At 44.2% G+C, this 22,586-nt stretch overlaps 12 protein-coding genes across 12 annotated transcripts; 6 read left to right on the forward strand and 6 right to left on the reverse strand.

The window, feature by feature from the left end:
- The first annotated feature begins 63 nt into the window (after positions 1–63).
- K450DRAFT_243596 (uncharacterized protein) lies at positions 64–3,569 on the forward strand. The gene is made up of 9 exons (XM_051589448.1): positions 64–535; positions 592–689; positions 759–1,128; positions 1,199–1,264; positions 1,326–1,380; positions 1,459–1,691; positions 1,759–2,406; positions 2,473–3,375; positions 3,457–3,569. The coding sequence occupies exons 1-8, from the start codon at positions 350–352 to the stop codon at positions 3,349–3,351; spliced, it is 2,535 nt and encodes an 844-aa protein (XP_051444048.1). The 5' UTR covers positions 64–349; the 3' UTR covers positions 3,352–3,375; positions 3,457–3,569.
- Positions 3,369–3,960, reverse strand: K450DRAFT_243599 (uncharacterized protein). Its single transcript, XM_051589449.1, has 3 exons — positions 3,942–3,960; positions 3,753–3,850; positions 3,369–3,657 (listed from the first exon to the last, which is right to left on the reverse strand). Exon 3 carries the CDS (start codon positions 3,600–3,602, stop codon positions 3,387–3,389), a length of 216 nt encoding a protein of 71 aa, XP_051444049.1. The 5' UTR covers positions 3,603–3,657; positions 3,753–3,850; positions 3,942–3,960; the 3' UTR covers positions 3,369–3,386.
- On the reverse strand, positions 3,495–6,713 carry K450DRAFT_243601 (uncharacterized protein). Its single transcript, XM_051589450.1, has 10 exons — positions 6,490–6,713; positions 6,288–6,421; positions 5,974–6,222; positions 5,713–5,907; positions 5,253–5,645; positions 4,799–5,189; positions 4,137–4,731; positions 3,942–4,068; positions 3,753–3,850; positions 3,495–3,657 (listed from the first exon to the last, which is right to left on the reverse strand). Exons 1-10 carry the CDS (start codon positions 6,698–6,700, stop codon positions 3,639–3,641), a joined length of 2,412 nt encoding a protein of 803 aa, XP_051444050.1. The 5' UTR covers positions 6,701–6,713; the 3' UTR covers positions 3,495–3,638.
- Positions 6,714–7,077: 364 nt separating this feature from the next.
- K450DRAFT_243607 (uncharacterized protein) lies at positions 7,078–8,158 on the reverse strand. The gene is made up of 4 exons (XM_051589451.1): positions 8,138–8,158; positions 8,009–8,071; positions 7,675–7,903; positions 7,078–7,609 (listed from the first exon to the last, which is right to left on the reverse strand). The coding sequence occupies exons 2-4, from the start codon at positions 8,069–8,071 to the stop codon at positions 7,404–7,406; spliced, it is 498 nt and encodes a 165-aa protein (XP_051444051.1). The 5' UTR covers positions 8,138–8,158; the 3' UTR covers positions 7,078–7,403.
- Positions 8,159–8,431: 273 nt separating this feature from the next.
- Positions 8,432–10,440, reverse strand: K450DRAFT_210621 (uncharacterized protein). Its single transcript, XM_051584791.1, has 5 exons — positions 10,393–10,440; positions 10,116–10,317; positions 9,666–10,032; positions 8,728–9,592; positions 8,432–8,663 (listed from the first exon to the last, which is right to left on the reverse strand). Exons 1-5 carry the CDS (start codon positions 10,393–10,395, stop codon positions 8,619–8,621), a joined length of 1,482 nt encoding a protein of 493 aa, XP_051444052.1. The 5' UTR covers positions 10,396–10,440; the 3' UTR covers positions 8,432–8,618.
- Positions 10,441–10,741: 301 nt separating this feature from the next.
- K450DRAFT_243621 (uncharacterized protein) lies at positions 10,742–13,702 on the forward strand. The gene is made up of 11 exons (XM_051589452.1): positions 10,742–10,843; positions 10,984–11,212; positions 11,288–11,549; positions 11,648–11,940; positions 12,012–12,374; positions 12,460–12,668; positions 12,885–12,969; positions 13,046–13,178; positions 13,236–13,366; positions 13,433–13,495; positions 13,563–13,702. Exons 1-11 carry the CDS (start codon positions 10,776–10,778, stop codon positions 13,656–13,658), a joined length of 1,932 nt encoding a protein of 643 aa, XP_051444053.1. The 5' UTR covers positions 10,742–10,775; the 3' UTR covers positions 13,659–13,702.
- On the forward strand, positions 13,703–14,174 carry K450DRAFT_243625 (uncharacterized protein). Its single transcript, XM_051589453.1, has 2 exons — positions 13,703–13,821; positions 13,881–14,174. Exons 1-2 carry the CDS (start codon positions 13,764–13,766, stop codon positions 14,120–14,122), a joined length of 300 nt encoding a protein of 99 aa, XP_051444054.1. The 5' UTR covers positions 13,703–13,763; the 3' UTR covers positions 14,123–14,174.
- A 165-nt stretch (positions 14,175–14,339) lies between these two features.
- Positions 14,340–14,932, reverse strand: K450DRAFT_243629 (uncharacterized protein). The gene is made up of 2 exons (XM_051589454.1): positions 14,779–14,932; positions 14,340–14,712 (listed from the first exon to the last, which is right to left on the reverse strand). The coding sequence occupies exons 1-2, from the start codon at positions 14,797–14,799 to the stop codon at positions 14,557–14,559; spliced, it is 177 nt and encodes a 58-aa protein (XP_051444055.1). The 5' UTR covers positions 14,800–14,932; the 3' UTR covers positions 14,340–14,556.
- A 125-nt stretch (positions 14,933–15,057) lies between these two features.
- K450DRAFT_243633 (uncharacterized protein) lies at positions 15,058–17,148 on the forward strand. Its single transcript, XM_051589455.1, has 4 exons — positions 15,058–15,285; positions 15,358–16,496; positions 16,564–16,640; positions 16,697–17,148. Exons 1-4 carry the CDS (start codon positions 15,090–15,092, stop codon positions 16,875–16,877), a joined length of 1,593 nt encoding a protein of 530 aa, XP_051444056.1. The 5' UTR covers positions 15,058–15,089; the 3' UTR covers positions 16,878–17,148.
- On the reverse strand, positions 16,841–19,406 carry K450DRAFT_243636 (uncharacterized protein). Its single transcript, XM_051589456.1, has 7 exons — positions 19,046–19,406; positions 18,422–18,987; positions 18,170–18,352; positions 18,028–18,110; positions 17,883–17,955; positions 17,227–17,802; positions 16,841–17,148 (listed from the first exon to the last, which is right to left on the reverse strand). The coding sequence occupies exons 1-7, from the start codon at positions 19,107–19,109 to the stop codon at positions 17,098–17,100; spliced, it is 1,596 nt and encodes a 531-aa protein (XP_051444057.1). The 5' UTR covers positions 19,110–19,406; the 3' UTR covers positions 16,841–17,097.
- Positions 19,187–20,142, forward strand: K450DRAFT_243640 (uncharacterized protein). The gene is made up of 5 exons (XM_051589457.1): positions 19,187–19,406; positions 19,503–19,550; positions 19,611–19,648; positions 19,720–19,804; positions 19,876–20,142. Exons 1-5 carry the CDS (start codon positions 19,244–19,246, stop codon positions 19,950–19,952), a joined length of 411 nt encoding a protein of 136 aa, XP_051444058.1. The 5' UTR covers positions 19,187–19,243; the 3' UTR covers positions 19,953–20,142.
- Positions 20,143–20,698: 556 nt separating this feature from the next.
- K450DRAFT_272287 (uncharacterized protein) lies at positions 20,699–22,414 on the forward strand (the record flags this gene model as incomplete). The annotated part of the gene is made up of 4 exons (XM_051593048.1): positions 20,699–21,034; positions 21,113–21,370; positions 21,436–21,976; positions 22,044–22,414. The coding sequence occupies 4 exons, from the start codon at positions 20,699–20,701 to the stop codon at positions 22,412–22,414; spliced, it is 1,506 nt and encodes a 501-aa protein (XP_051444059.1).
- Between the last annotated feature and the right edge of the window lie 172 nt (positions 22,415–22,586).

Below are 22,586 nucleotides of genomic sequence, written 5' to 3' on the forward strand. Positions count from 1 at the left end.
TGACCATATAAATCACGTGCACTTTGAAATTTTTAGAAATGTCATGAAGGCAACCAGAAAGGACTGCACAACAAGCTTGCATATCCAAAGAGGGACGGGTTTACCTTACATTTATCCTAATTACCACAGCTCTACTTATCAGCCCTCACGTCACTCTGAAGGCATCGCTTACTAGTATCGACTACTACTCTGCGACACCTCTGCAAGCCCTTACATCCTGCGTTCCTCCAATTGACTGGCCGTCACTTAGACATCGTTGAACCAATCTATAGATTTTGGTTTTTTTTTTTTGTTTCCAGCATCTGTCACTTTACATTCTCCGCCTGTGGGCATAATACCATTCTAAAAAATGCCGAGCCAAGATCCAGCACTGCTGAACCAGCTTCGGAATAATGTCGAATTCGCATCCGTGTCCCAGTTCCTTCATACCTTCCAGGCTGCTTTGGAACCGTCGCGATATGCTCAACGCAGTTCCAGCCAAACAGGGTCTCGTCAAGCTACACCGTTGATAGAAGAGGGCCCGTTTGACACTGAGGTATGTCTATTTTGTTGTCACTCTTATCTACTCCATCTGGCTAATCGTGGCTGTAGCACTTTGAGCAAATGCTTCTGGACGATGGTGAACGATACCGTTTAGAGTATCTCATAATACGACTTTTGAAAGTGCTTACGCGCAACCGACTTGTCAGGTACGTCTTTGTCGCCATGGCTCTTGTCAATCAAAGGAGCTTTAGCATTGACCAGATGTCTTTAAATAGCTCAGAAACTTGGCAGCTCTATTTGATCCGCGAGTTCTATAAACGCGAACCAGAAGAAAATAATCCATTTTATCAAGAGAACTATTGGCCATTTCCAATGTCAAAGACAAAGATCATCTATGAGCCAATAGACCCATCGTCAAAAGAAGAGAATGCAGACGATGATGCTGCAAGCTCTGTACTATCGGAGGAAGAGACGGATGATCAACCACGAGATTCAAAAGAGCCAGATGATAAGAAGGAATCAAATATCAAGATGGAAGAACAAACTCCAGAGATTGAAGCTCCTCTAGAGGAGCAGCCTGACCCTATCAATTTTTTCGACCTTGATCTTGATACCAAAGTACATGTGCTCTATATTCTTTGCGAGGTTTGTGATTCTAAAGATGTAAAATATACCGTACGGGAACAACAGTTAGCTAACTCTCCGTTATTGATAGTGGCAACTAGACGACCCAGAAAGAATGAGAGAACATCTTCCTAGCGAGGACGATGCAGCTCATTGGGTAAGAAATAATGATATTGCCAATCACATTGTTGCCAACCATGCTCATTCATGATTTCTAGAGAGTTGATCCTGTCGGATACGATGCAAATGGGAATACATATTGGCTCTTTGATGGTAGGTTTACTTGACTCAAATGTTCTCCATTTCGCATATACTTTGGTGTTTTATGGGAAACTCACTCTTGATTGTCAGATAATCGACTGTACAGAGAGTCTCCAGCTCCTCCCAAGTCCAAGACCAAGTCAAAAGGCAAAGGTTCCGCAAAGAAGAAGAAACAGCGGCCACCGCCTCCTCCTCCGGTCCGTAGAGGTACAAGGCGTGGTCTTCGATCGACAGGAAATGACACCCCACCTCCAGAAGAAGAAGAACCGCCTACTCTTACTCATGAGGAGGAAGCTGATGAGGAATGGAAACCCTGGAAGATGGTAATAAGCAGTCATTGATTTTTCAGGATAACCATGTCTATTGTCCATACTGACGAGCTCCTATTAGCTCTGTATCTCGGCTACTGACTGGCAAGCATTCCCAAGCCGGTTTGAAAATAGCAAGAATCGCGACGAACAAAAGATGCACCAGTATCTAACCAAGGATCTCCTTCCTCAAATTCTTCCAATATTAGAGGAACGCGAAAAGGAGAGGAAGCTGGAACAAGCTCTGAACAGTCGAAAGAGAAGCAGTCGTATACAGATTCGAGATTTACAGCATCAAGAGCGACTTCGTCAAGAGACGTTGGCTCAACAAGCTTTTCAGCACCAGCATAGGCTTAGAACAACACGTCAAGATGATATGGCAAAGAAGAAGGAAGCTGAAGTTCAAGCTGCTGCAGTAAACTCTCGTGAGGACAGATTGCGCGAACGAGAGCAACGCATACAACAGCGTGAAATGGACAAAGCCAAGGCGATCTCTCGTCAGGAGGAAAGGGCGGCACGCGAGGCAGCTCGTGAAGCAGCTCGTGAACAAGAGAAGCTATTGAAAGAACAGCAAAAGGGCGAACGGAAACTACTAGGACCGAATGACAACGATGTCAAAGCGCAAGCTCCAAAACCTGTCAAGAAACGTGGTCCTCGCAAGAAGAAGCCAAAGTTTGATGAAGACAATTGGACCTTTGATTGTCTTTGCGGTGTAAAAGGGCAAAATTTGGTAAGTGCACTTTCTAAATCATTGTCGTTGATTCATATTTATAACAGCTTCTCACTATCTTTGTAGGACGATGGTACACCTATGATTGCCTGCGGTCGCTGTGGAACATGGGCTCATATTGCCTGTCTTGCCAAGCACGATAAGACTCGAAAATTGATGAAGGCTTGGGAGAACGTCGACTATACATGTCGCAACTGTCTTGCTAAACCACCTGCTGTGACGCACTTCACTATAGATCATGATAAAGAAAGGACTATAGAGCATAACACGCACAAGCGACCCTGGATGGAGTCTGCCAGCCCTCATCATCACCAAGCCAACCCTATCATCAAGTTTACGAAGCCAAACGAAGGTACCATGGGCTTTGGTCCCCCACGCGTTCCAGTGTATAACCACCCTGGTACTGGCGTATACTCACATGATGGACCACCAAGAGTTGAAGTCAATCAGCACAGGTACCCACAGCAACCCATTCAATTCCGTCATCAAAACGGTCATAACGGGCAACCTCCCTATGCTACAAGTCCACCTTCCGCTGCAGGACCACCGCGGCCTCAGCACCATCATCAATCACCTAGTCATCCATCACCACCAAGTCATCATGGCTATCCGTTACCTATGGCTCCTATTAGTCATCCTGGTTTCTCCTCTCAGCTTCCACCGCTTCAATCACGGCCACCGTCTCAACCGACCCACAACCAACTTCCACACTTGAATGCTCTTCAGTCCTCTGCTGGCAAGCTACCTTTCCCACCTCAAGTGGAACAACGGCCACAACAGCAGCATAGTGCATTCACCCCTCTGCCAGCGTCGTCTCCGCCTTCCTTACCACCCATTCATCATCAAGCGCCGGCTTCATACCGCCCGTCGTACGGTCCGCCCCAAGAACCATTGCCTGCCCCTCGCCCAATGCCACCCAACCAACCTGAGCAGCAGCAAGGATAATTTATCGGATTTCGCTTACACACTGTAAATAATTTTTATTTGTCTTCTTTACGCGTTTGGTATTCTATGTTGGGCTGAAACGTTAGGTTCTGGCCGTGATGAAAGAAGTAGTTTTTTTTTTTTTCGTATAGCTGTTGTGGTGAAAGGTTCGTTTTCTTTGTTTTTTTTTTCTCGGATCGCAGAGAATAAGAAAGAAAATATTTATATATTATAATACCAATACAAGGACCAGCCCAATATGATGGATTCATTGCTAAAAACAACAATAACACCACACAATCGATTCTTTAAGAGAATAAGCCGCCTCTGTGAAATTGAAAAGAACCAATTCATTGAAGAAAGGGAATGCTCGAGGTTAAGGACTGAGACATGGAAACCACGATGCTTGGGAACCAACGTACCTGCTTTTAGTCACAAACGTCTTATTGAGTAATTGCAAGATTTTGCCGACGTCCAGTTGGACGTACTCCAAGTCAAGCAATTGGACATTATCTTGTTGCTTTTTTTTAATAAAAAAAAAAGAGGAAGATGAGTTTGTTTGCGCGATTCTCGGGTTAAAGGAAATATCATATGGGGCTTGCCAGACATACCTTTTCCAAAAGATCATCCAGCTTGAGATCCATTTCAAGTATAGCCTTGTCTCGTCCCTTGTAGTGCAATGAGATAATGAAAGTTCCGGGTATGGGGGATGTGATGGCGAAGTAAATGTTGGGTCGTCTAAAATACAACAGGCAGAAACATTGAGTGGTTGACACACTTAGATGTACTTTCCCACTGATACTTACCTGTTCTCTGGGACGTTGCTTTCGGCAATAACACCATCACGTTCCAACTGGTTATGGCTGAATTTCACAGGGCCCTGGAACTGTGTCTTGATGGGCTTTTTGGGTTGGCCATAAATCTCAACACCAATACCAACTGAACCCTTGCCACTTTTCTCTCCTCCTCCACTCTGCATTCGAACGTTTTGCAGATAGGCCTTGTAGCTCTCCAATTGAATGCGGAGATAGTTGTTGTGATCAAGAATGCTCTTGAAAACGGATTCAAGAGAGTCGATCTCCTGCATGATCATTTCCTTCAGGTTACCGAGATGTGCCAACTCTTGTGTAATTTCTTCCACCAACAGCTTGTACCCGTCACGATGATCTACCACGCTAGCATCTTCCAGTTCGCGCAACATATCCTTGACTTTGATACCCTTTCGCACCAGCTGAGCGTCTTTGGTTGTAGCAGCTGTTTCCGCTATGTAGTCCAAATCAAGTTGAGATTGCGATAAATGCGGTAGGGATCGGATAAGTTGGACATAAATGGCTTTGGTTTCCATGTAGAGGATGTCATTCTGTGTGATATTGTTTTCAGACATCAGCGCCGTTGTCAAATCTACAAGGTGAAAAAGACGTTAGCCAACGCTGTTCCAAGAGCATCCACCGCTATGACCGATGCTTACCCTGAATGGGAATCTCCCATCGACTGAAAAGTGGCAGCTCAATTCCCTTGTTGTCTTTTCGAGGCACTTGAGCCGGAGCATTGCCAGCTTCGACCAACAGAATTCTTAAATGATCTTTTTCCTTTGGTGCAAGGATTTCAACATGTTGTTGCAGAAGGGCGTGCGTATTGTAAATTTCGTTCAAAGTGATGTTAAGGAAAAGATCCTTCTTGGACAAGGCCATATATTGATCCATCTCCAAAGACTCGTAAAAGTCACCAACTTCGCAAAGTTCGTTTAAAAACTTGTTGATCCTCTGCTTATTGTCGTCAACAAACGGATTGGTGGGCAACATGTAAGATTCTTTTGCGTATGACGGCTTGTTGGCGAGATTCTGAAGCATCTTGGCAATCTGTAGGATAAATGTGTTGAATATCATTTTTCCTTCCGTCTCTGCTCTTTATGATCCCCTTACCATTGTCAAAGTTCTTCGTGGATGCTTGGCAGGAACGCCGTCAATGAGCATGTAAGCCTGTGGCGTGACGATTGCCGGATTGATGAAACGCAAGAAGAAGAAACCACCGATGAGAGAGCAGATGGCAAAATCAGTTGCTTCAGGGTATTTTCTCTTTGTCAAAGATCGAATTTGTTTACAGATCCATCGAATACCATAGGGAACCTTATCCATGGAGTCCAGAATGGTGGCCAAAAAGGAGTTTGCGATTTCCATCAACATCTTAATACGTGGTTCAATAATAGCTCGCACATCGGGATTGGCGGATGCTACGTCGGTGGTAACGCTACGGGGAAGGTTAGGTGGCAGTTCACCTTTATCCTCTTCGATCTGGTTGATCATTTGCTCATACACCTGTTGCATGAAATTGTTAGTCATGCACGCAAAACAAACAATTGGGCGATGGTATACTTAAACAGACCTTGAGTGGATTGATCTCCAAGTTGAGATCCTTATGCTCAATCAAACCATAAATCTTTTCTGCTAAAACCGATTTGAGGTACGATTGACCTGGGCCACGTCGCGTGTACGTGGTCATCATGCGAGAGACTGGGGTATTGGCTCTAAGAAGCGAGCCAAATTCGGTGGAAGTTTCGAATTGCGCAGCAAGAACGTTCTAAAAGCGAACCCAAAGTCAACATTTTGCTATTGCCGTAATTTTTCAAATGGAGTAGTGCCTTACCTGAAACATAGTGAGCAACAAATGCTCTTCACGACTTTCATACTGGTTACCGTATAAAGTGAACATGACCGTCTGAAGAAGGGTATCGATTTCAGATAAGCTAACCAGTCGGCACAGAGTTGCAATATGTCGTGGTTCACTTTGAAGTAAGAAAAACAGATTTGCATATTGCTGCATTTTTCGGTCGTCTGGATAATAGCCATTGTCTTCGTCATATTGTTCCTCCAAATGAGACACCATTTCATTTTGCTAAACGGCCAAATGCAACATCAGTGACAGGTCAAAGCGAAGTCTGATCCACAATCAATACTCACTTCGTCCAATGCCATTCTGTTTTGAATAAGTAAAGCAATGCGAGAGTCGAGATAACGTACATCTCGCTCCAACACAAAGTTCTTCTTTGACTGACCAGAGATCTTTGACTTCAAGTCTCGCAAACGGCGTTGAGCTGTTCGAGCGGATCAATAAGTGGGTAAGGTTCTTAAAAGATTCGATCCAATATAATATATACATTACCTTTTGCCAGCTCATCCTCGACTTCGACATCTTGCTCAGCGGCCATAGAGTAAAAAGCTGAAACAGAGTAGCGCTTGGATGAGCGACCACCTTTTCGACTTGAATGGTGATTGTTGGCAGCAGCAGCGGCAACGGCTCTGCTCACGACATTGGAGCCGTTACCGCCAGGGTAGCCAGCCGATTGGACCATGACATTCTGCCTGTCCGCCATGATGTGTCAGGAGAACGAGAAACGCTATTCGTTCAGAACAACGTTGCACAAAATTCGAAAATACTGCTCGGTTTTTTTGGCAGGCAGATTCAAGTCCAGCCTCCTCCCAGCATTTGGCTTTTAACGCCTGCAAAGGACGCTGTATTTTTGAAGTACTTCTACTCCAGCCCATTGCAATGGAATTCATCCAGACTCTGGTTCTTGTTCTGTACTTTCGTTCCAATATGAACCACGCTCCTTGATAAGCCGCCAGCCACCACCTGCGCGTGGCTAACAAGTCATGCAAACATCATGCACGCCATATCAACTTAAAAGCTACGAAGGGATGTTTTTGTTGTTTCATTGCAAGTTTGATGCTTGCTGAGCCATCAGTACACGTCTTTTCTACTAGGCTACTTCGAACGCTCGGACCCAGTATTTCATGCGTCCACGTGTACATTGCGAATTTATATAATGCCAGAACAAACCCCGTTCAAGCAACGACGTGCCCCTATATCAACGACACCCTTAGAAAGCTAGCCAAAAGTCAAAGTTAGAGCCGAATCACGTCAGGTTAGCAGTTGCTGATCAAGTTGCAACATGATGAGAGCAACAATCACACAGAATAGCCAAATAAAATAATAAAGTCAACACAGTTCTTGATGTATATATTTTTATTTTAAATGAAAACCCCCCATTAGAGAGCCTTATTTTTACAATATGCTTATTTCTCGGGGACCTCGACTTCACCAGCGTCAATGGCATCACCAAGATCCTTGGGGTTTTGGCCATCGACAGTGCAGCCAACGGAGAAAGCAGTACCAAGAATTTCCTTGACGGTACCCTTAAGCTCACGGGCAAGAGACTTGTAACGCATAGTGCGGGCAATCTCAATAACATCATCGAGGGAGATGTTGCCAGAGTGCTTGACTAAAAGAGACGAGGGGATGAATACAAGATATACAAATCATATCGTATAATTACAAAGTACATACCGTTCTTCTCCTTCTTGCGATCACGCGGGGGCTCCTTAAGAGCTCTGATGACCAAGGAAGAGGCAGAGGGAACAACGGAGACCTGAGCCTGACGGTTCTGGATAGTCAATTGGACAGTGACACGGAGACCCTTCCAGTCAGCAGTGCCCTTGGCAATGTCTTCTCCGACCTTCTTAGGAGAGAGACCGAGAGGACCAATCTTGGGGGCGAGAGCGCTGGAAGCACCAACCTATAAAGCGTAAGAATGAATGAAAGTTGAAGAGAGGATGAATTAATGTCATTGGAAATGCAATGTTGAATGTCGGTTTTGAAAAAAATGTCGAATGCTACGTACTTCACCACCAGTGGCACGGAGAGTGATGATCTTTATTTCGGTGGGGTCGACCTTAGGGGGCATCTAATGGATGGAACATGTCAGTATGGCCGTGACATCGCTTGGATGCAATGGATGGATATACGATACCTTGGAGCACGGTAAAAGAGGGATCCATACATTGCCGTGGTATCCAGCTGAAATTAGCAGTGAGTTGAAACCCCGCGCACGTATGAAAGCCCAAGCTTGGGTCTTGTCAGTTTTTTGAAACCGGCATCACTTTCAGTTGAAGCAAATAGGATGCCATAGATCAAACTATTGATTGTTACTGGCTTCGACATGATTCCAGTATCACATACTTGTGAACTCTACCGCACCGCTTCGCATTTCATGTGCTAAAAGCGTAACAGTATACCAGATAACCACAACATCATCAGCCATACTAATTGTAAAAAACGGGACAGGTTATTGTTTTATAATTCGAATCTAATGGGGTTTTTTTTTTGTGTTGAAAGGGCAAGAAGAGAAATGACAGCTTTATACATTGCACAACGGAAAATAAGCGAAATTATGAGAATAAAAGATTGGTGAAAGGATGCGAAGAGGAGTGACTTGACTGAAAATCCTCAATCTAATCCTTGTTCTTCTTCTTCTTTTCCTTCTTCTCCTTCTTCTCCTGTAAGAGTAAAAAGGTCAGTATACTGTTGGTTACTAAATCACATCATGAAAGCGGCAATTACCTTCTTTTCCTTCTTTTCCTTCTTCTCAGTTTCTTCCTTCTTCTCCTTCTTCTGCTTCTTCTTGGGAGCCTCATCGGCATCATCAGCAGAACGCTTCTTAGCGGGCTTGGCATCAGTAACTTCCTCATCATCGTCATCCTCATCAGCAAGGGAATCCATAACAGCTTGCATGGCTTCAGAGTTCTTGCTGGGAGTGGCACCAGTGTCATAGAAGTTCAAGCGGTCCTCAACTTGTTGCTTCAAAGCCTCACCAAACTTGGAAGTGGGCTTGTCGTTGAAGCAATCAATTCTGGAGGCAATGGTACACTTGTTGGCAAGGAATCGAGAGATACGACCCTTGTTCTTGGCACCAGCACGGCCAATGAAGGATGAGTGGTAGATGAGACCATACTTGGGGGTGTTACCCTTGGTCTTGAGGGCACGGAAAAGAGCCTTTTCAGCACCAAGAATTTGGACAGTGGAAGCAGGGTACTTTGAGAGGTTGGTGAGGGAACCAGCGTGTGAGATGAGACGAGCACCAACTTGTTCACCAATCAAAGCAGACAAGTTAGGGGCAACGTAGTGCATTTTCGTGATCAAGTAAGCGTGGAGCTTCTTGCGGTATTCAGCAAGGCTGATAACACGGTCAGCAAAGTTCTCAATGTTGATCATGTCAATATCGGAAATGTCAGTTCCCATGGACGCTCGTGCAGCGTCGAGAATTTGTTTGGCAGTGGATTCATCACCATCAAGAAGTTCGGCCATACTGTCCAATTGCTCTTCACTCAAGTTAGACTTGTTACGGATGAGCTTAGCGAGCTTAGCATATTGGTAGTTGTCATTGACAATCTTGACCAACTCGGGGAAATGCCATGAGTACCATTCTCTGCAATAGCGTGAATAAGAAGTGTAAGAATAGGGTCTTCCTTTCATGTGCTACTTGGGATCACTGTAATTACCTGACGCGCATAGCGAATGTGTTGACGTCCTTGTCAAGCTGATCAAGAAGAGCAATAGCTTGGATGATCATGTTGTCAGAACGGTTGACGTTGAACTTAACCTTAGCACGGGAATAACTGTGACCAAGACCGAGCTGAGCTCTCTCCAAGTCACCTTCCTTGAGCTGTGCAAGGAGCTTGTCGGCCCACAAACGGATACCACGGACAAGTTCTTGAACCATCTCGTCAGAGCTGCAATCGTAGCCCATTTCGGCCTTGATAGCACCAGCGAAGTTCTTCTCGGAAACACCGAGTTCAACCTTGTTCTTCTTGCTGGGCTTGGGGAGGTTCATTTCCAAAAAGGCCTTCAAGGAAGGGTTGACGACGGCTATTAGAAAAAAAAAATTTGAAGCACCACGGGTTAGATCTATGCCAGACGAAAGTGACCATTGTTTTCAGGGTGAACTATACCTTCAGAAACGTCGTTAGCGTTTTCGAGAGCATCGGCAGCGTTCTTGAATGGTGAGAAAGACTTGAGCTTGATCATCTTTCCGAACTTGGGGAGGTCAAGGACAGTTTGTTGAACCTCTTCGAGCTTAGATCCAATCTCTTCGGATTGCAAACGCTCGAACAAGGCATAGCCTGAAGCTGTTTCAAAAAGAACGTAATTGACCTGGAATGGAAGAGGTTAGCGTTGAACTGATCGTTGGTTAACTATGAGTTTGCTGTTGAATGTTCTTGTATTTACCATTTGACAACCGCGAAGAAGTATAAAGGAAACAAACTTTTTTTTTTTTTTCCTCTCCTCACAAAGTTGAGCAAAAATTTTCAAGACATTTCAAAGAGCAAACTTGATGTAGGCTGGTACGTGACGTCACATTAGGACTTCTTTTTTACAGAAGCACTCCATACTTCTTGATTTGAGAAAGCAATTGCCTCAATTTTGAATGGAGGGATATTGTATAGATAGGAAGTCTTTTAGAATGATAATCAAAGCAATTCATTAAAGTAAAGAGGTATTTTTGGGATACGACAGGTTTGGGATCTCGGTCACGCTGTGCCTGGACTTCATACAACTCAGCCAAAGCCACCATATCGTAAACCTCTATTGTTCTTTCGTGCAAGTCCGACATGGCCTTCAACAACGTGAAGCAACAGGGCAAAAAACAAGACATGCCCTTCCAAAAGCAAAACACGAGGTAGATCATTTAACTCTGTTCAATTTATTTTCTTGGCTAGTTGATCGATGCAAACGTGATGGTCCCAATGGTGCAACCTACCATCGCGCATGGCCTACCATGGTTGATTCAGCATTATTGACTTGAAATCCTTAATATAGCCGTGGAGGTGGTAAGAAGTGGAACAATAATGGCCCTGGTGGTAGTCGCGCCAGCTCACTTCAGGGAAGCGGAAGTAACAATACCAGTGGTCATTCTTCACCTGTCTCCCCTGCCCCATCTTCACCGTCGATAGCCGACTCTCGACCTAATACCTCTGGTCCCAGTGAAAGCGATGCTGGTTCTCATCACATGCACGATAGGATGCTTTTCCTTTTGGCTAATTTAGTTGTAAGTATATGCGTATGGTCGCTACCGCTCGTATACCCAGGTTTTCGCACGGACTGCCTAACACCGTAATCCTAGGGATTGAACGTGCAAGTGAAGACGAAGGACGGTACTGAATTTGAGGGTTTATTCCATGCAGCTACTACTTCTAGTGAATTGGCTATTGTCCTTAAGCTGGCTCGCAAGATTCACAAGGCTAGCCAAAAAACTGCAGAGACTGATAAGACCAACCCAAACGCCACCGTTACCACGATGATTATTCAAGCCAAGGATTTGATTGAAATCACAGCTGTTGACGTTGACTTCAATGCCGCGACTAAACCTTTGGTTGATAAAGACAGTAAGTAACAAATAAGATAAAGTTTTCTCAAAACTTCTATTATCCCTCTCATTAATCTCTACTTGTCCTCTTTCCTCTCCCCGCCGCCGCTCTAAAAGCCTTCAAGACCGATGTTGACATCAGTGGAAGAGGATCTGACATTCGCGAGCGCGAATTACACCGATGGAACCCAGAAGTTCACTCCAGCGATGATTTGAAGGGATTGGAGGATGCTGATACATTTGGAGATACTACCACTGTCAACTGGGATCAATTTGCCGCCAACGAGAAGCTGTTTGGATTGAAAACCAACTTTGATGAAGAGATTTACACGACTAGATTGGATCGATCAGCTCCTGACTATAAGACTCGTGAGAAACGCGCAGCGGAAATGGCGGCTGAAATTCAAAAGGTATGTAGTACACTTAAGGTCGATCATGCGTTATACTTGAACCGCGTCATTAAGCCTTCTGTACGTGACAGAGCGCAAGTACCAATGTTCACGTTATGGAAGAGAGAGGCGCTCAGATGGATGACAGCGGAATGGATGAGGAAGATCGATATGGTGCAGTTGTACGCGATATCAATCCCAACAAATACATGCCTCCTGCCCTGCGAAAGCAGATGCAACAACAGAAACAGGCTGGCAAGACCGATACTGCTTCTGGAAGTGAATCTCCTGACGGAAAATCAGATTCTAAGAAGACTCGTAGCGATAATCCATTGCAAAAGTTGTCTACTAGCAATCTTCCAAAGACTGGAGCGTCACCTTCGCCTGTCAGCAATTTAGGAAATATGAGATCCGATGCTGCTGGTGTTCGTGGAAAGGTATCAGCCAATAACAAGGTACGGTATTACATTCTGCAAGAACATCAAAGTAGCACGTATCACTTAACTATGCTAACGGATGACTTTTTGCTTCTTGAAACAGGGTGGTGATAATAGTCAAAACCGTAAACCTATCGAGGCAGAGATTGCCAACACTTTCCGCCAATTCGCTATGGTAGAAAAGGATAAACTCAATGCTAAGAAGCAGGCTCTGCAAAAGAAGGAAAAGGATGGTCGACTTGCCGACTTGATGAAGTTCCACCAAACGTTCAAACTCAATGTACCTGTCCCTCCTGATCTTGTACCTTTGCTGTCGAAGACCAAGGTATCTCCTTCAGACAGTGAAGAGAGTCCAAAGTTAGAAGAAAAAACTGTTGCTGAAGAGACTAAGGTTGTTGAAGCGGAGCAAAAGCAGCCTGTGAAGGAAGCTGCCAAAGTCAGTCCCCCCGCCGAGCCTGTTGCAAAGCCTGCAGAGAAAGCTGTCAGCACACCTATCGCGAAGGAAACCAGCAAGCCAACTACCGAAACAAAACCCAAATCCACCTCTAGTTTCAAATTCAATGTCAAGGCATCAGAATTTAAGCCCAATCCTTCTGCACCAGCTTTTGTTCCGGTATGTGGTAGACGAGTTATTGGTTGTGCCTTATATAACGCTACGTTTGATTGTTAACATTCTCTATGCACAATAGGGTGGCGCTGCCAAAGCATCAAATGATCTGCCAGGAAGCAAAAAACAACATGTACATGTTAGCTCACTCACGCTCACTGAGGCATTTGTTCCGCCATCAGCAAAAGACAAGCATGTCAAACCAGACTCTGTTGGTAGGTGTTCGGAGCAAATACATTAAATGAAAGCAATCGACTAACATAGGCATTTAGGACCTACTTGGCCATACGGTAGCAAGTCTTATACGCACCAAATGCATCAGTATTCTGGATATGAAGAGGATGTGTATCAAGGTGCTTCACCACAGAACTATCCTTACAACTATCCTTACAGATATGCTCAGGTAGGAATTCATACATCATTCAACATGACTTGACTAGGCTATTGATACACTACATTACATCTTAAGTATGTTCCCGGTATGCCACCTGTTCCAGTTCAACAACCAGGCATGTCTTATATGAATCCTCAGGTAACTATTACTTCGTTCTTCATATACTTGCTCAACAGATAAACTATGTTGCTTACTCTTTCTCCAGTTCGTGACACCCAATATGGCCTATTCTACCGGTGGTATGCCAAATGCCGCCCCATCTTTCAGTCCTCAAATGGCCAATGTGCCTGCACGTAAGTAAACGAGAGACTAATTCAAAAGTGAGAGGCGCGTTTTTTAATAATGTGTTCTGGAAAAAGATGGTCAACCATACCCTCAAGGATTTAATTCACCACAACGTAACAATATGGGTCCCCAAGGCATGCCACCTCATCAGATATATCAATATCAAGGCGGACCTCGAGGTAAGGAAGCATTCGTCAAAACTTTTTGAGAAAGTCCATACGCTCATGCACTGGTTTAGGTGGCCCAATGATGATGAGATACCCTCCTGAGATGGTTTCTCCTAATATGAGTCCAACACCCGTCATGATGCAACCCGGCCAACAACATTCCACTCCACCACCAATGCACCCACAAGCTCCCATGCCACAACGACCCTCTGGTATGGAAAGCGGAGGCAGGTCACCCTACACTTCTCCCCAGAATTTAACTCCAACCATGTCACCCCAGTCTAATGCTAATGCAACGTCTCCAAGAGCTTAAGCGTATTTGCTGCAGCTATAACTTCCCTATCTTTGCTCCCAAGTCACTGTAAATTTATACATGTCATCAACACAACACCGTCCCCGCTCCTTCTTGCCTAGAGACAGGTATCTAATATTTGATTCTAGTTACTATCTCGCAGATGAAAAGTCCCACCCAAAAAAAACAATATAACAGAAAGTTCATAAAAAAATAAATATAATATTATAACATCGAGATCGTTTTCTGACGGCTCCTGCTAACCCGCCGGGATTGGCATGAAGAAGGCATACGGTCTCCAACATGCACGTAGCCAGTTCCATAATGCCACTGTGGGGGACAATACACAAAACGTGGATCTGAGGGTACTGATAGAAGCCATTAGCTGTGTGGAGCCGCGTCTATCGAAGTACGGGGCTACAGAAAGTCTCTCCAAGCATTCTTAGGTGCAAAATCTATTGTGGTGCAGGGCGAGGGAGAGCTGGTATAATGTAATTGTTGTTCTTGGATAGACGTTGAGCATAGAACCCAGCAGATGTGGCCTGCGACTGGGCATAAACCGCTTTCATGTTTTGTTTCATGTTGTTCTCCTCTGCATGCCTACGAACGTTCTGATTTGAAGCGGATTAGTGAGATACAAGGGATATCATGCTAGCCACTTTCATAAGCTCATTCACCTCATCAATCAGTTTCGACATCTCTTTAGCTGGCGGACCAAACGGTAAACGGGAAATAACAGGCTCATTTCTACTATTACCATAAATACTCTATTATGAACTGAACGAATAGCTACACCATAAACGTGTTTCAAACTACCTTTGTGGAGTACGTGAATACATTGCTGTAAAGAGCGATCTGGCCTGGCCTGAGCCTGATTGCAGCCATACAGACGGCTAGAAACCACGTGATTTATACCTTGAAACAAGGAGCGGCCTTCAAGTCAAAATGTCGGCCAGAACCGTTTTCTCGACAACCCCTCCCGCTGCTCATGGCTCACAGAGAGTCTCAAACCTATCAGACACCACCGTTACCGGGAAATACGGAGGATGATGAAAATTCAACTTCTGTCGATGCTGGCAGAGACAATCATTCCGCAGACCACGTTCATTGGGATTTTGACGCTCCTCGGTTCTGGGATTTGAACAATCCTGATGCAGGAACCGGATTTGATGATACATGGTTTGGTAGGTTCAGAAGTCGCTGGTTGTAAAATAGGTTGAGATAGACATTGTCTGACGCGTTTCGCTTTCTTCCAGCTCGACGACCTGTAACGCCAAATACCGCATCGCCTTCGCATCGGCCGTTTAGCGAACGAAAGCCGCGTCGAAGTGGAGTTAAAGGCTCACCTTTGCGTCTAATGAAAACCCCTCCCCACCAACACCAAGCCAGTGAAGAATCCATGACCTTCTTTGATCTCCCAGCCACTCCACTCATGTCCAAGACTTTGAATCACAGCACGTCTCACTATGCTACACCTACTGCCGGGAAACCCACCCAAGGCGATCACACAGATTTGGATATACCACTTTCTCCCTTTTTGAGTGCTGATCTTATTACCTCGTCGACTCCAGCCACTAAACCAGCTGCTATACCTACACTACCTGCTCGCGCAACAGCGTTTAGTACATCGAGACAACAGTTTATAGATCGACAACAGAAGCACCATGAGGAAAGTGAAAAGGAAATCAGCGAATCTGTTCCCCGAGGAACCAAGAGATCGAATGATGATATGGGTCGAGATGAACAGAATCAGGAATTCGGACCCGTCATCGATAACATTAAGCGACGAATATCCACCATTGTATTCAAATGCACCAATCGTGACATAACGACACCATTACGACGACGATCTTTATTGCGGGATCTAAAAAGCCGTTCAGACGAGGTTGTGGATAAAGAAGATAAAGATGCAACTGAGGCCCTGGCTATGTTGAAGGAAGCTATCAAAGGAGCTCGAGAGCAGGAATCAATCATTTTGGATAGCCCTTCCGACGACGAACGATACGATACCCCTCCCACTGATAATATACCTTCTTCAACAACACAACGCGAAATAGTTCGAGGGACAGATCCTTCCATGTATATGAAGGAATCTCCCATCGTCACTGACGGAGAGCGTCGCTATATCACAGTATACCTACCACGGGAGCCCAACGTCCCTGAACATCGCCGCACGTCTCTGTTCCGATCGCCTCATACCAGCTTTATATCAAGTCGACGAGAGGAAACTGAAAACCCTTTTGAAGTGAACGGTGCTGAACGGGAATCTTGGGAAAAACCTCTGGAGCATAAGACTGGAAGTACTTCTGCACGATTGGCTTCGCTCAATGACCGACTGCGGCGAGCAGAATTTGCTCACTCTCCAAAAAAGATTAAATCGTTAGAGCGACCAAGGGTACGTACTGTAAAGAGCTGCTGCACTTCCATTGACTTTAGCCTGACCATGCTTGCCTCCTCCAAAGTCACCATACCTTCCCTTTAAGCCTACCGTTGCTAATGGCCCGAGTTTGGAAACAAGCAAACGTGTAAAGAACAGCAAGTAAGTGTCCCAACGTTGGAATCCTGAATGAATGATTTCTCATGATCTTCCTTCAGTGTCATGAGTGCAGAGGACCGCGAATTGGAGGAAGCTCGTAAACATCAGTTTAAGGCTCATCCCGTGAACCGACGTGTTTTGGAAAGTAAGGGCCATCTGGGTGTGCCTGAGGCAAAGTCATCGCCCACCACCATCGCCCACTCGCCTGCGTTCCATACATTATCCCGGCACTCTCACTAGCGTGTCCGCCGTCTGCAGGCCTGTAAATAATACTTTTGTCTTTCTATCAATACATCGCTGATCCTAATCTATTTCGGCATTAACTATTTCGAGGGCTATGTATTTATTGATAATAATGGTATTTGGGTGTGTGCGGCATCACATAAGGTGTAGGTATAGAGATAATTACAAACAGAAGGAGGTCAAGATGGGGATTATGGTGAAAGAGTCATGGCGACTATTATGCACGCCTTGTTTCACGAACTGGAAGATGCGATTTGGCATTGGTTTCCTAAGATAAAAGTGTTCAAGTTATTATGGTGAAACAGCAAAGATAATCCAGCTTATTTCTTTTCTGTTTTTTTTTTACCTGTTGTGGTCGACGCACGCTCTGCTTAATAGCAGCTAGCTTTTCGTTCAATTTCTTTTCATCTTCTGCTGTTTTCCTCTCCAGTGCTCTAATCTGACTATGCAAAACTAGATCCTGTGCCGCCGTCAAGGGCTTGACAGATCGCTTGATGGCTATGGGTGGTGGATAGTGGGGTGCAGGCTTTGCATGATATTCACGCGGAGCTTGATCGCGCTTTCTCCACATGTCTAGTTTCTCAAGGAACTGGTCTTGATAATGTTGACCACGTAAATCGGTTTGGAACGAAAAAGGTTTGGGTATCGTAGGTGTGAATCCTTTAGTAGCTTGCTTCTTGTTCGATAATGCCTCTCCTACTGGTCGCAACCGCTTGTTTACCACATCACTGTTTCCTTCTCTTTTCCTCTTCAACGACTTCAAAGAGTCAGTTTGTGCATAGCTCTGTTCTGAGGACTTGCTGTTGTCGGCGTTGAGAGATGGAATACGCGTTGCGCGAGCTGCTGTAAGAAATCTTGGAGGTCTACTGTCAAGTTTTACATTGGAGCGAGAATCTTTGCTGGAATGTTGGCCATGAGGTGGCTATCAAGGGGATATATGAATGTAAGAATAAAATAACATGCGTCGCTACAAATGAATATGTAATTGCTATAGTATCCTACCTTCGCCGTAGATGCTTGAGAAGATTGTCGTTCCGATGGATGATCATTTGTACTTTCATGGTTATGATGAGGTCTGGAAACCAACAGTTATTATCAGTAAAATGGTGTGTGCGGTTGGTCGTTTTTAAAATATACTGGTTGTTACCCTTGCTCATGCCTAATTTTTGTGAGCAACTTCGGTGATCGTGGAACGACATATTTATGAGCTTCTTCTGTTGAGTGCTTGGCCTAAATAAATGTGAGAACCTGTATCGAAATGCATAATAATGTTTGGTTGATGAACGTACCTCTTTCTGCTTGGAAGTATGCTCAAATCCTCTGCCCGCTATATTTTCCTCAAATTGTCTAATGCGCACGGCCATAGACACAAAAGGCTCATCTGAACCATGCTCATTATCGTTGGCTTCTTCGATAACGTGTGAGCGTAGGGAAGAATGAAAATGGAAGGGTTGTGGAATGGTACTTCTTTTCTATAAAGTAAAAAATTGTAAGCAAGCTGGTCGCAATCGGATATTTTCATTTCCTTTCTCAGAGCTCACGTTGATGCCTTCTGTTTTTGGACCGAGCAAAGCTTTCGTGGATGTCAGTCTGTTTCTCGCGTTTGTAGCGCGTTCATTCTTCTTGAGATTCATTTTATCTTCGCGATAATGATGAGGAATCTCACGCTCTTCGCCATTCTTTAATAGTCCTTTAGATCGCTTATACGCTTCTGTAAATCGCATATAAGAAGGAACTGGAGGAGTGCGAGACGTAGCCTTGGCTACTGGCTTGTCGACTTGACGCGTCATTGGCTTTTCTTCAGGCTCGACTTTGGTTGTTTGTGATGGCTGTTCCTCTTCTTTGGTAGATGTTCGTTCTTTGCCATTCAAGCTTCGCGCAATCGGCTCATTTTCAGCCTCAGCCAATGCTGAAGTAGCGATAAAAGGAGAAGTGGAGTTTTCTACGGTGGTTAAAGGTTTTAAAATCTGTGATTCGCGTATACGCCATAGATTGGGAGAAGAAAGTCGCTTGGTATAAGAGAATCGTTTGTTGGAAGCACTCATTTTATCCAGGGGTGAGATGGGGGAATAGTATTGCTGGGAGAAACTGTCGTTGGTTTGTGGAGCTGCAAAGGAGAATCAGCAGGAAATCCACGACAGTATTCAACAAGAGGTTTAACATACCTGTGTTCTCGGTATTAATATCTATGCGCTCGGTTAGACCCACTGGAGAATCGATTCCGTGCATGGTTAAAAGATTAAGTAGGAAGGGAAGAAAAAATTAGCAGGACAGCCAGAGCTTATGCCCAATTTATTTTTTTTCTTTGGAACAATTTCTTTGCGCTGTAAATTTTGACCTTCACTATTCAGACTTTGGAAGCCATGGATTCAGACAATCTCACAAACCACTCCCGTCCAACCACTGATGCCATCCTCACTGTACGATGCATAAAGTCCTTCGAATACAGAACTTGTAAAAACCTCGTTCTTCACGTCAATCTGGAAGTCATGACCGTAGGAGAGTTGAAGGATATGATCAGAGAAAGCAAGTATTTGCGCATTCAATTGAAATTCATAAACGCATTTCTCAAGAAACCCCTTCACTTGTTAACCAGACTTTCTTTTCGGTTGAATTTTATAGAAATCAAGACTACCTCCGGTTGGAAGCCTTATTTGAACGTTAAATTTGGTAAATTAGTTTGAAGATCGATTGATGATGGTGCAATTTCTTCGCTAATTCATATCGTAGATACCCTCAAGCTTTACACTGTTGCACATGGTCATAAGGTATAGCATATTGAACGACTTTCATCAATTGAGCTGGTTATCGCTAACATAGCTACCCTTCAATGAAACAGACACAAAATCTCATCATCAACATGGATGACGATGACAAGCTGATTTTCAAGGATGACAGCGCAACTCTTTCATGGCTAGGTTTTGGTGAGTGGCAAGAGAGAGAAAAGAATACTACCTTATGCTGCTGTGACTAATAAGTGCTGGGATCTGAACAGAAAACGAGACAGAAGTTTCATTCTTCAACTTCGAAGCTTATGAAGAGTACAAGAAAAATCCAGACATCAAGTGGTGATGTACTACTCAAGACCTTGCCATGTGTTTTAACGAAAATCATAGATATAGAATAGTGCTTTAATGGAAATCTTATGGTGGTAGTATCGCTGAGAGCCTACTGAAATTTAATAAAGAGGTACGACCTGATTACCGCTTTTGATGGGTAGCTGGTATTGCAGCACCCGGCCTGGCGCCACTTGTACATCCTATGGATTCTTAATCAGCTTCAGAAAACGGATGAGGCTTTGAATTTGGCTTACCTGGAGAGAAATTTAATGCTTGTACCTATACGCATAACGGACATTCTGCTTGTAAATTTCACCACGGTATACAGACACCCTAGACATGGGATTTTTCTAACAAATGCAAAGCCAGATATTCCTCTTATTATTCCTATCGTTTCCTTCATATTTCGCATTTAGACGAAAAGGCACTCGGTATTCCAAAACAAAGTTATTGGCGGCGTGAAGCATGATATGCTCAAGAAAGGAGAAAATCTATTAAGACCATTTGGCCAATCAGCATTCAAATTTTTTAAAGAGGTCCTTCGAAATATAAAATCCTCAATATGAAGAGTGCTGTACCCTCTAGAAATCCTCCAAAATGGCTTATACCGCAATATTGACCGACTTTCTGCTTCGTTGTGTCCCCCTCCAAGCACTTGATGCTTTAGTACTCTACAGATTCAGCGTTTTTATAGGAATACCCGCTCTCATAGCACCTTATCTCATTACCAAATGGTCCTATCATCGTTATTTTGGCTCTATGAGTTCAGCAGCTATAGCAAGAACCAATAACTTTTGGATTTCCAAGATTGGAGCTGCTCCTCCACCCAACGATCAAGACACCACAGATGACCTCTCGGCCTTTCTAGTGCAATGTGGCCAAGATCCCACACAGCAACCTTGGAGCGTGTGCTGGTCTATGTTTGGAACACCATTGGTCATTTTAAACAGCTTACAGTCCATCAAAGACGTTCTCATTAATGCTCAAATGAAAAAAACTAGCGAAGGTAGAGAAGCTGCCGAACGAGGTCAGCTTATCTGTAAAATTCAAAATGTGGTCTTTGGAGGAAAGAATATCAACAATACAATCGGAAAGGTAAGAAACATGTAGACTCTGTGTGTTTCATTCTATTAGATAGCAGCATAAAATTCCAGACCTCCCTCTTACATATAGGACTGGCATTGGCGTCGTCACCTTATGAATCGTCCATTCAACCGTCGTGTGTTGGCAGATTCTCATCTTCCATTCATAGCAAAGAGGGTGGGCATGCTACTAGCCGACATTGAAACTGCAGCCAAAAAGCAAAATACCCTAGAGCTTGATGAAATCTTTATTGATCTTACCATGGATGTCATTAACCAGTATCTGTATGGACGTAGCGCTGATAACGAGCTGGATTACTCTATTGTTGGTGGCAAGTCGAATTTGAAGGTAGGTGAGATTTTAGCATAGAAGATCGCAACATAAACATAAAACTAACGCTGTCTCGTACTCAGAACGAACATACCAATCTTGGCCTCGGATTTATGTCTCCTCTTATCTGGTTACCTTTTGGCATCGGTAAAAGTTCATGGGCACAAAGGTCATTCTCTCCTGCAAGGAATAAGCTAAAGTACTTCATCAATGATTCTATCGATCGAGCGCTTGAAGATCAAGACAAGGTCAAAGACGACAAGTTTCACTCACTTGCTGCTGAAGTAGTCTCGAGCGGCAAATATGCAGACGACCGTGTAGATCTTTTGAACGATTTCTTGACAATCACCTTTGCTGGCCATGATACAACAGCTCATACTTTGGCCTTCACTTTTGCAGAAATCTCGCGCCATCCCGATGTTCAACAAAGAATTTTCGAAGAAGCTCGACTCGTTCTCGGTCCTCCACCTATTGATCCGGCTAGTATGTCTAGTGAAAAACTATCTCTACTACACTATACTACAGCAGTCTACAAAGAAGCAATGAGAATGTATCCAGCTGTTGTTTTCATTCCAGTTCATGCTAATGAAGACATTATTGCTGACGGGCAATTGATTTCTGCAGGTATGTCTTCCTAAAGATTGTCCTCACATTGCCGTCCATTTCCTCACGATATAGCTATGATCTTTAGGCTCAGAGATTTGGTGCAATGTACGCGGCTTACACATGAATCCAGAAGTCTTTCCAGAGCCGGAAAAGTTTATTCCTGAAAGGTGGTTGAAGAATCAAGACTTCAGTGAACACAATGGCAGCGATAAGCCTTCATACTGCACCGAAGCTTCAACTGGTGGAGCACAAGCTTTCCCTGACCTGACATTCACCCTTGGTCCCCACATTTGTCTTGGTAAACATTTGGCTGTTTTGGAGTTACGCCTTACAATAGCTTCTATTGTCAACCAATTCGTCTGCACGCTTAAGCCTGGGCATGTCATCGATACGAAAATAGTATTGACCACCAAGCCACGGCATGGAGTCTTGGTCGATTTCAAGACAAGAGAATAACGACCCCACCATTAATTACATGACACATTGACACAATAATATAGCTATTCAAGAATATAAAATAATATCGACTTTATGAGATTCTAATGTTTGGATTGGGTTTGGTTTCATTTGGTGTGGTTTGATGAAATGAACACTGAGGAAAATATATGTGCAAAGGTTGGGGGTCATT

The sequence above is a fragment of the Umbelopsis ramanniana genome (assembly GCF_025399195.1).
Source record: "Umbelopsis ramanniana AG unplaced genomic scaffold K450scaffold_32, whole genome shotgun sequence".
Lineage (NCBI taxonomy): Eukaryota > Fungi > Mucoromycota > Umbelopsidomycetes > Umbelopsidales > Umbelopsidaceae > Umbelopsis > Umbelopsis ramanniana.

Bases quoted from the DNA above. Each gene is read 5' to 3' on its own strand.
- K450DRAFT_243596 (XM_051589448.1), top strand. From the start codon at position 350: ATGCCGAGCCAAGATCCAGCACTGCTGAACCAGCTTCGGAATAATGTC. The intron at 536-591 runs GTATGTCTATTT...TCGTGGCTGTAG, and splicing joins AGGGCCCGTTTGACACTGAG to CACTTTGAGCAAATGCTTCT. The intron at 690-758 runs GTACGTCTTTGT...GTCTTTAAATAG, and splicing joins ACGCGCAACCGACTTGTCAG to CTCAGAAACTTGGCAGCTCT.
- K450DRAFT_243599 (XM_051589449.1), bottom strand. From the start codon at position 3,602: ATGAATCCATCATATTGGGCTGGTCCTTGTATTGGTATTATAATATAT.
- K450DRAFT_243601 (XM_051589450.1), bottom strand. From the start codon at position 6,700: ATGGCGGACAGGCAGAATGTCATGGTCCAATCGGCTGGCTACCCTGGC. The intron at 4,069-4,136 runs GTAAGTATCAGT...GTTGTATTTTAG, and splicing joins AGCAACGTCCCAGAGAACAG to ACGACCCAACATTTACTTCG. The intron at 3,851-3,941 runs GTATGTCTGGCA...ATTAAAAAAAAG, and splicing joins TGGATGATCTTTTGGAAAAG to CAACAAGATAATGTCCAATT.
- K450DRAFT_243607 (XM_051589451.1), bottom strand. From the start codon at position 8,071: ATGCCCCCTAAGGTCGACCCCACCGAAATAAAGATCATCACTCTCCGT. The intron at 7,904-8,008 runs GTACGTAGCATT...TACGCTTTATAG, and splicing joins TCCGTGCCACTGGTGGTGAA to GTTGGTGCTTCCAGCGCTCT. The intron at 7,610-7,674 runs GTATGTACTTTG...CGTCTCTTTTAG, and splicing joins TCGCAAGAAGGAGAAGAACG to TCAAGCACTCTGGCAACATC.
- K450DRAFT_210621 (XM_051584791.1), bottom strand. The intron at 9,593-9,665 runs GTAATTACAGTG...ACGCTATTGCAG, and splicing joins ACATTCGCTATGCGCGTCAG to AGAATGGTACTCATGGCATT. The intron at 8,664-8,727 runs GTAATTGCCGCT...TTACTCTTACAG, and splicing joins AGGAAAAGAAGGAAAAGAAG to GAGAAGAAGGAGAAGAAGGA.
- K450DRAFT_243621 (XM_051589452.1), top strand. From the start codon at position 10,776: ATGGCCTTCAACAACGTGAAGCAACAGGGCAAAAAACAAGACATGCCC. The intron at 12,375-12,459 runs GTACGGTATTAC...TTCTTGAAACAG, and splicing joins AGGTATCAGCCAATAACAAG to GGTGGTGATAATAGTCAAAA. The intron at 13,179-13,235 runs GTAGGTGTTCGG...ATAGGCATTTAG, and splicing joins TGTCAAACCAGACTCTGTTG to GACCTACTTGGCCATACGGT.
- K450DRAFT_243625 (XM_051589453.1), top strand. From the start codon at position 13,764: ATGGGTCCCCAAGGCATGCCACCTCATCAGATATATCAATATCAAGGC. The intron at 13,822-13,880 runs GTAAGGAAGCAT...GCACTGGTTTAG, and splicing joins ATATCAAGGCGGACCTCGAG to GTGGCCCAATGATGATGAGA.
- K450DRAFT_243629 (XM_051589454.1), bottom strand. From the start codon at position 14,799: ATGTCGAAACTGATTGATGAG. The intron at 14,713-14,778 runs GTGAATGAGCTT...GCTTCAAATCAG, and splicing joins TGTCGAAACTGATTGATGAG to AACGTTCGTAGGCATGCAGA.
- K450DRAFT_243633 (XM_051589455.1), top strand. From the start codon at position 15,090: ATGGCTCACAGAGAGTCTCAAACCTATCAGACACCACCGTTACCGGGA. The intron at 16,497-16,563 runs GTACGTACTGTA...CCTCCTCCAAAG, and splicing joins AATCGTTAGAGCGACCAAGG to TCACCATACCTTCCCTTTAA. The intron at 16,641-16,696 runs GTAAGTGTCCCA...ATCTTCCTTCAG, and splicing joins AAACGTGTAAAGAACAGCAA to TGTCATGAGTGCAGAGGACC.
- K450DRAFT_243636 (XM_051589456.1), bottom strand. From the start codon at position 19,109: ATGCACGGAATCGATTCTCCAGTGGGTCTAACCGAGCGCATAGATATT. The intron at 17,956-18,027 runs GTAACAACCAGT...GTTGGTTTCCAG, and splicing joins AAAATTAGGCATGAGCAAGG to ACCTCATCATAACCATGAAA. The intron at 17,149-17,226 runs GTAAAAAAAAAA...CTTTTATCTTAG, and splicing joins GCGTGCGTCGACCACAACAG to GAAACCAATGCCAAATCGCA.
- K450DRAFT_243640 (XM_051589457.1), top strand. From the start codon at position 19,244: ATGGATTCAGACAATCTCACAAACCACTCCCGTCCAACCACTGATGCC. The intron at 19,551-19,610 runs GTAAATTAGTTT...TTCATATCGTAG, and splicing joins TTATTTGAACGTTAAATTTG to ATACCCTCAAGCTTTACACT. The intron at 19,805-19,875 runs GTGAGTGGCAAG...GGATCTGAACAG, and splicing joins TCTTTCATGGCTAGGTTTTG to AAAACGAGACAGAAGTTTCA.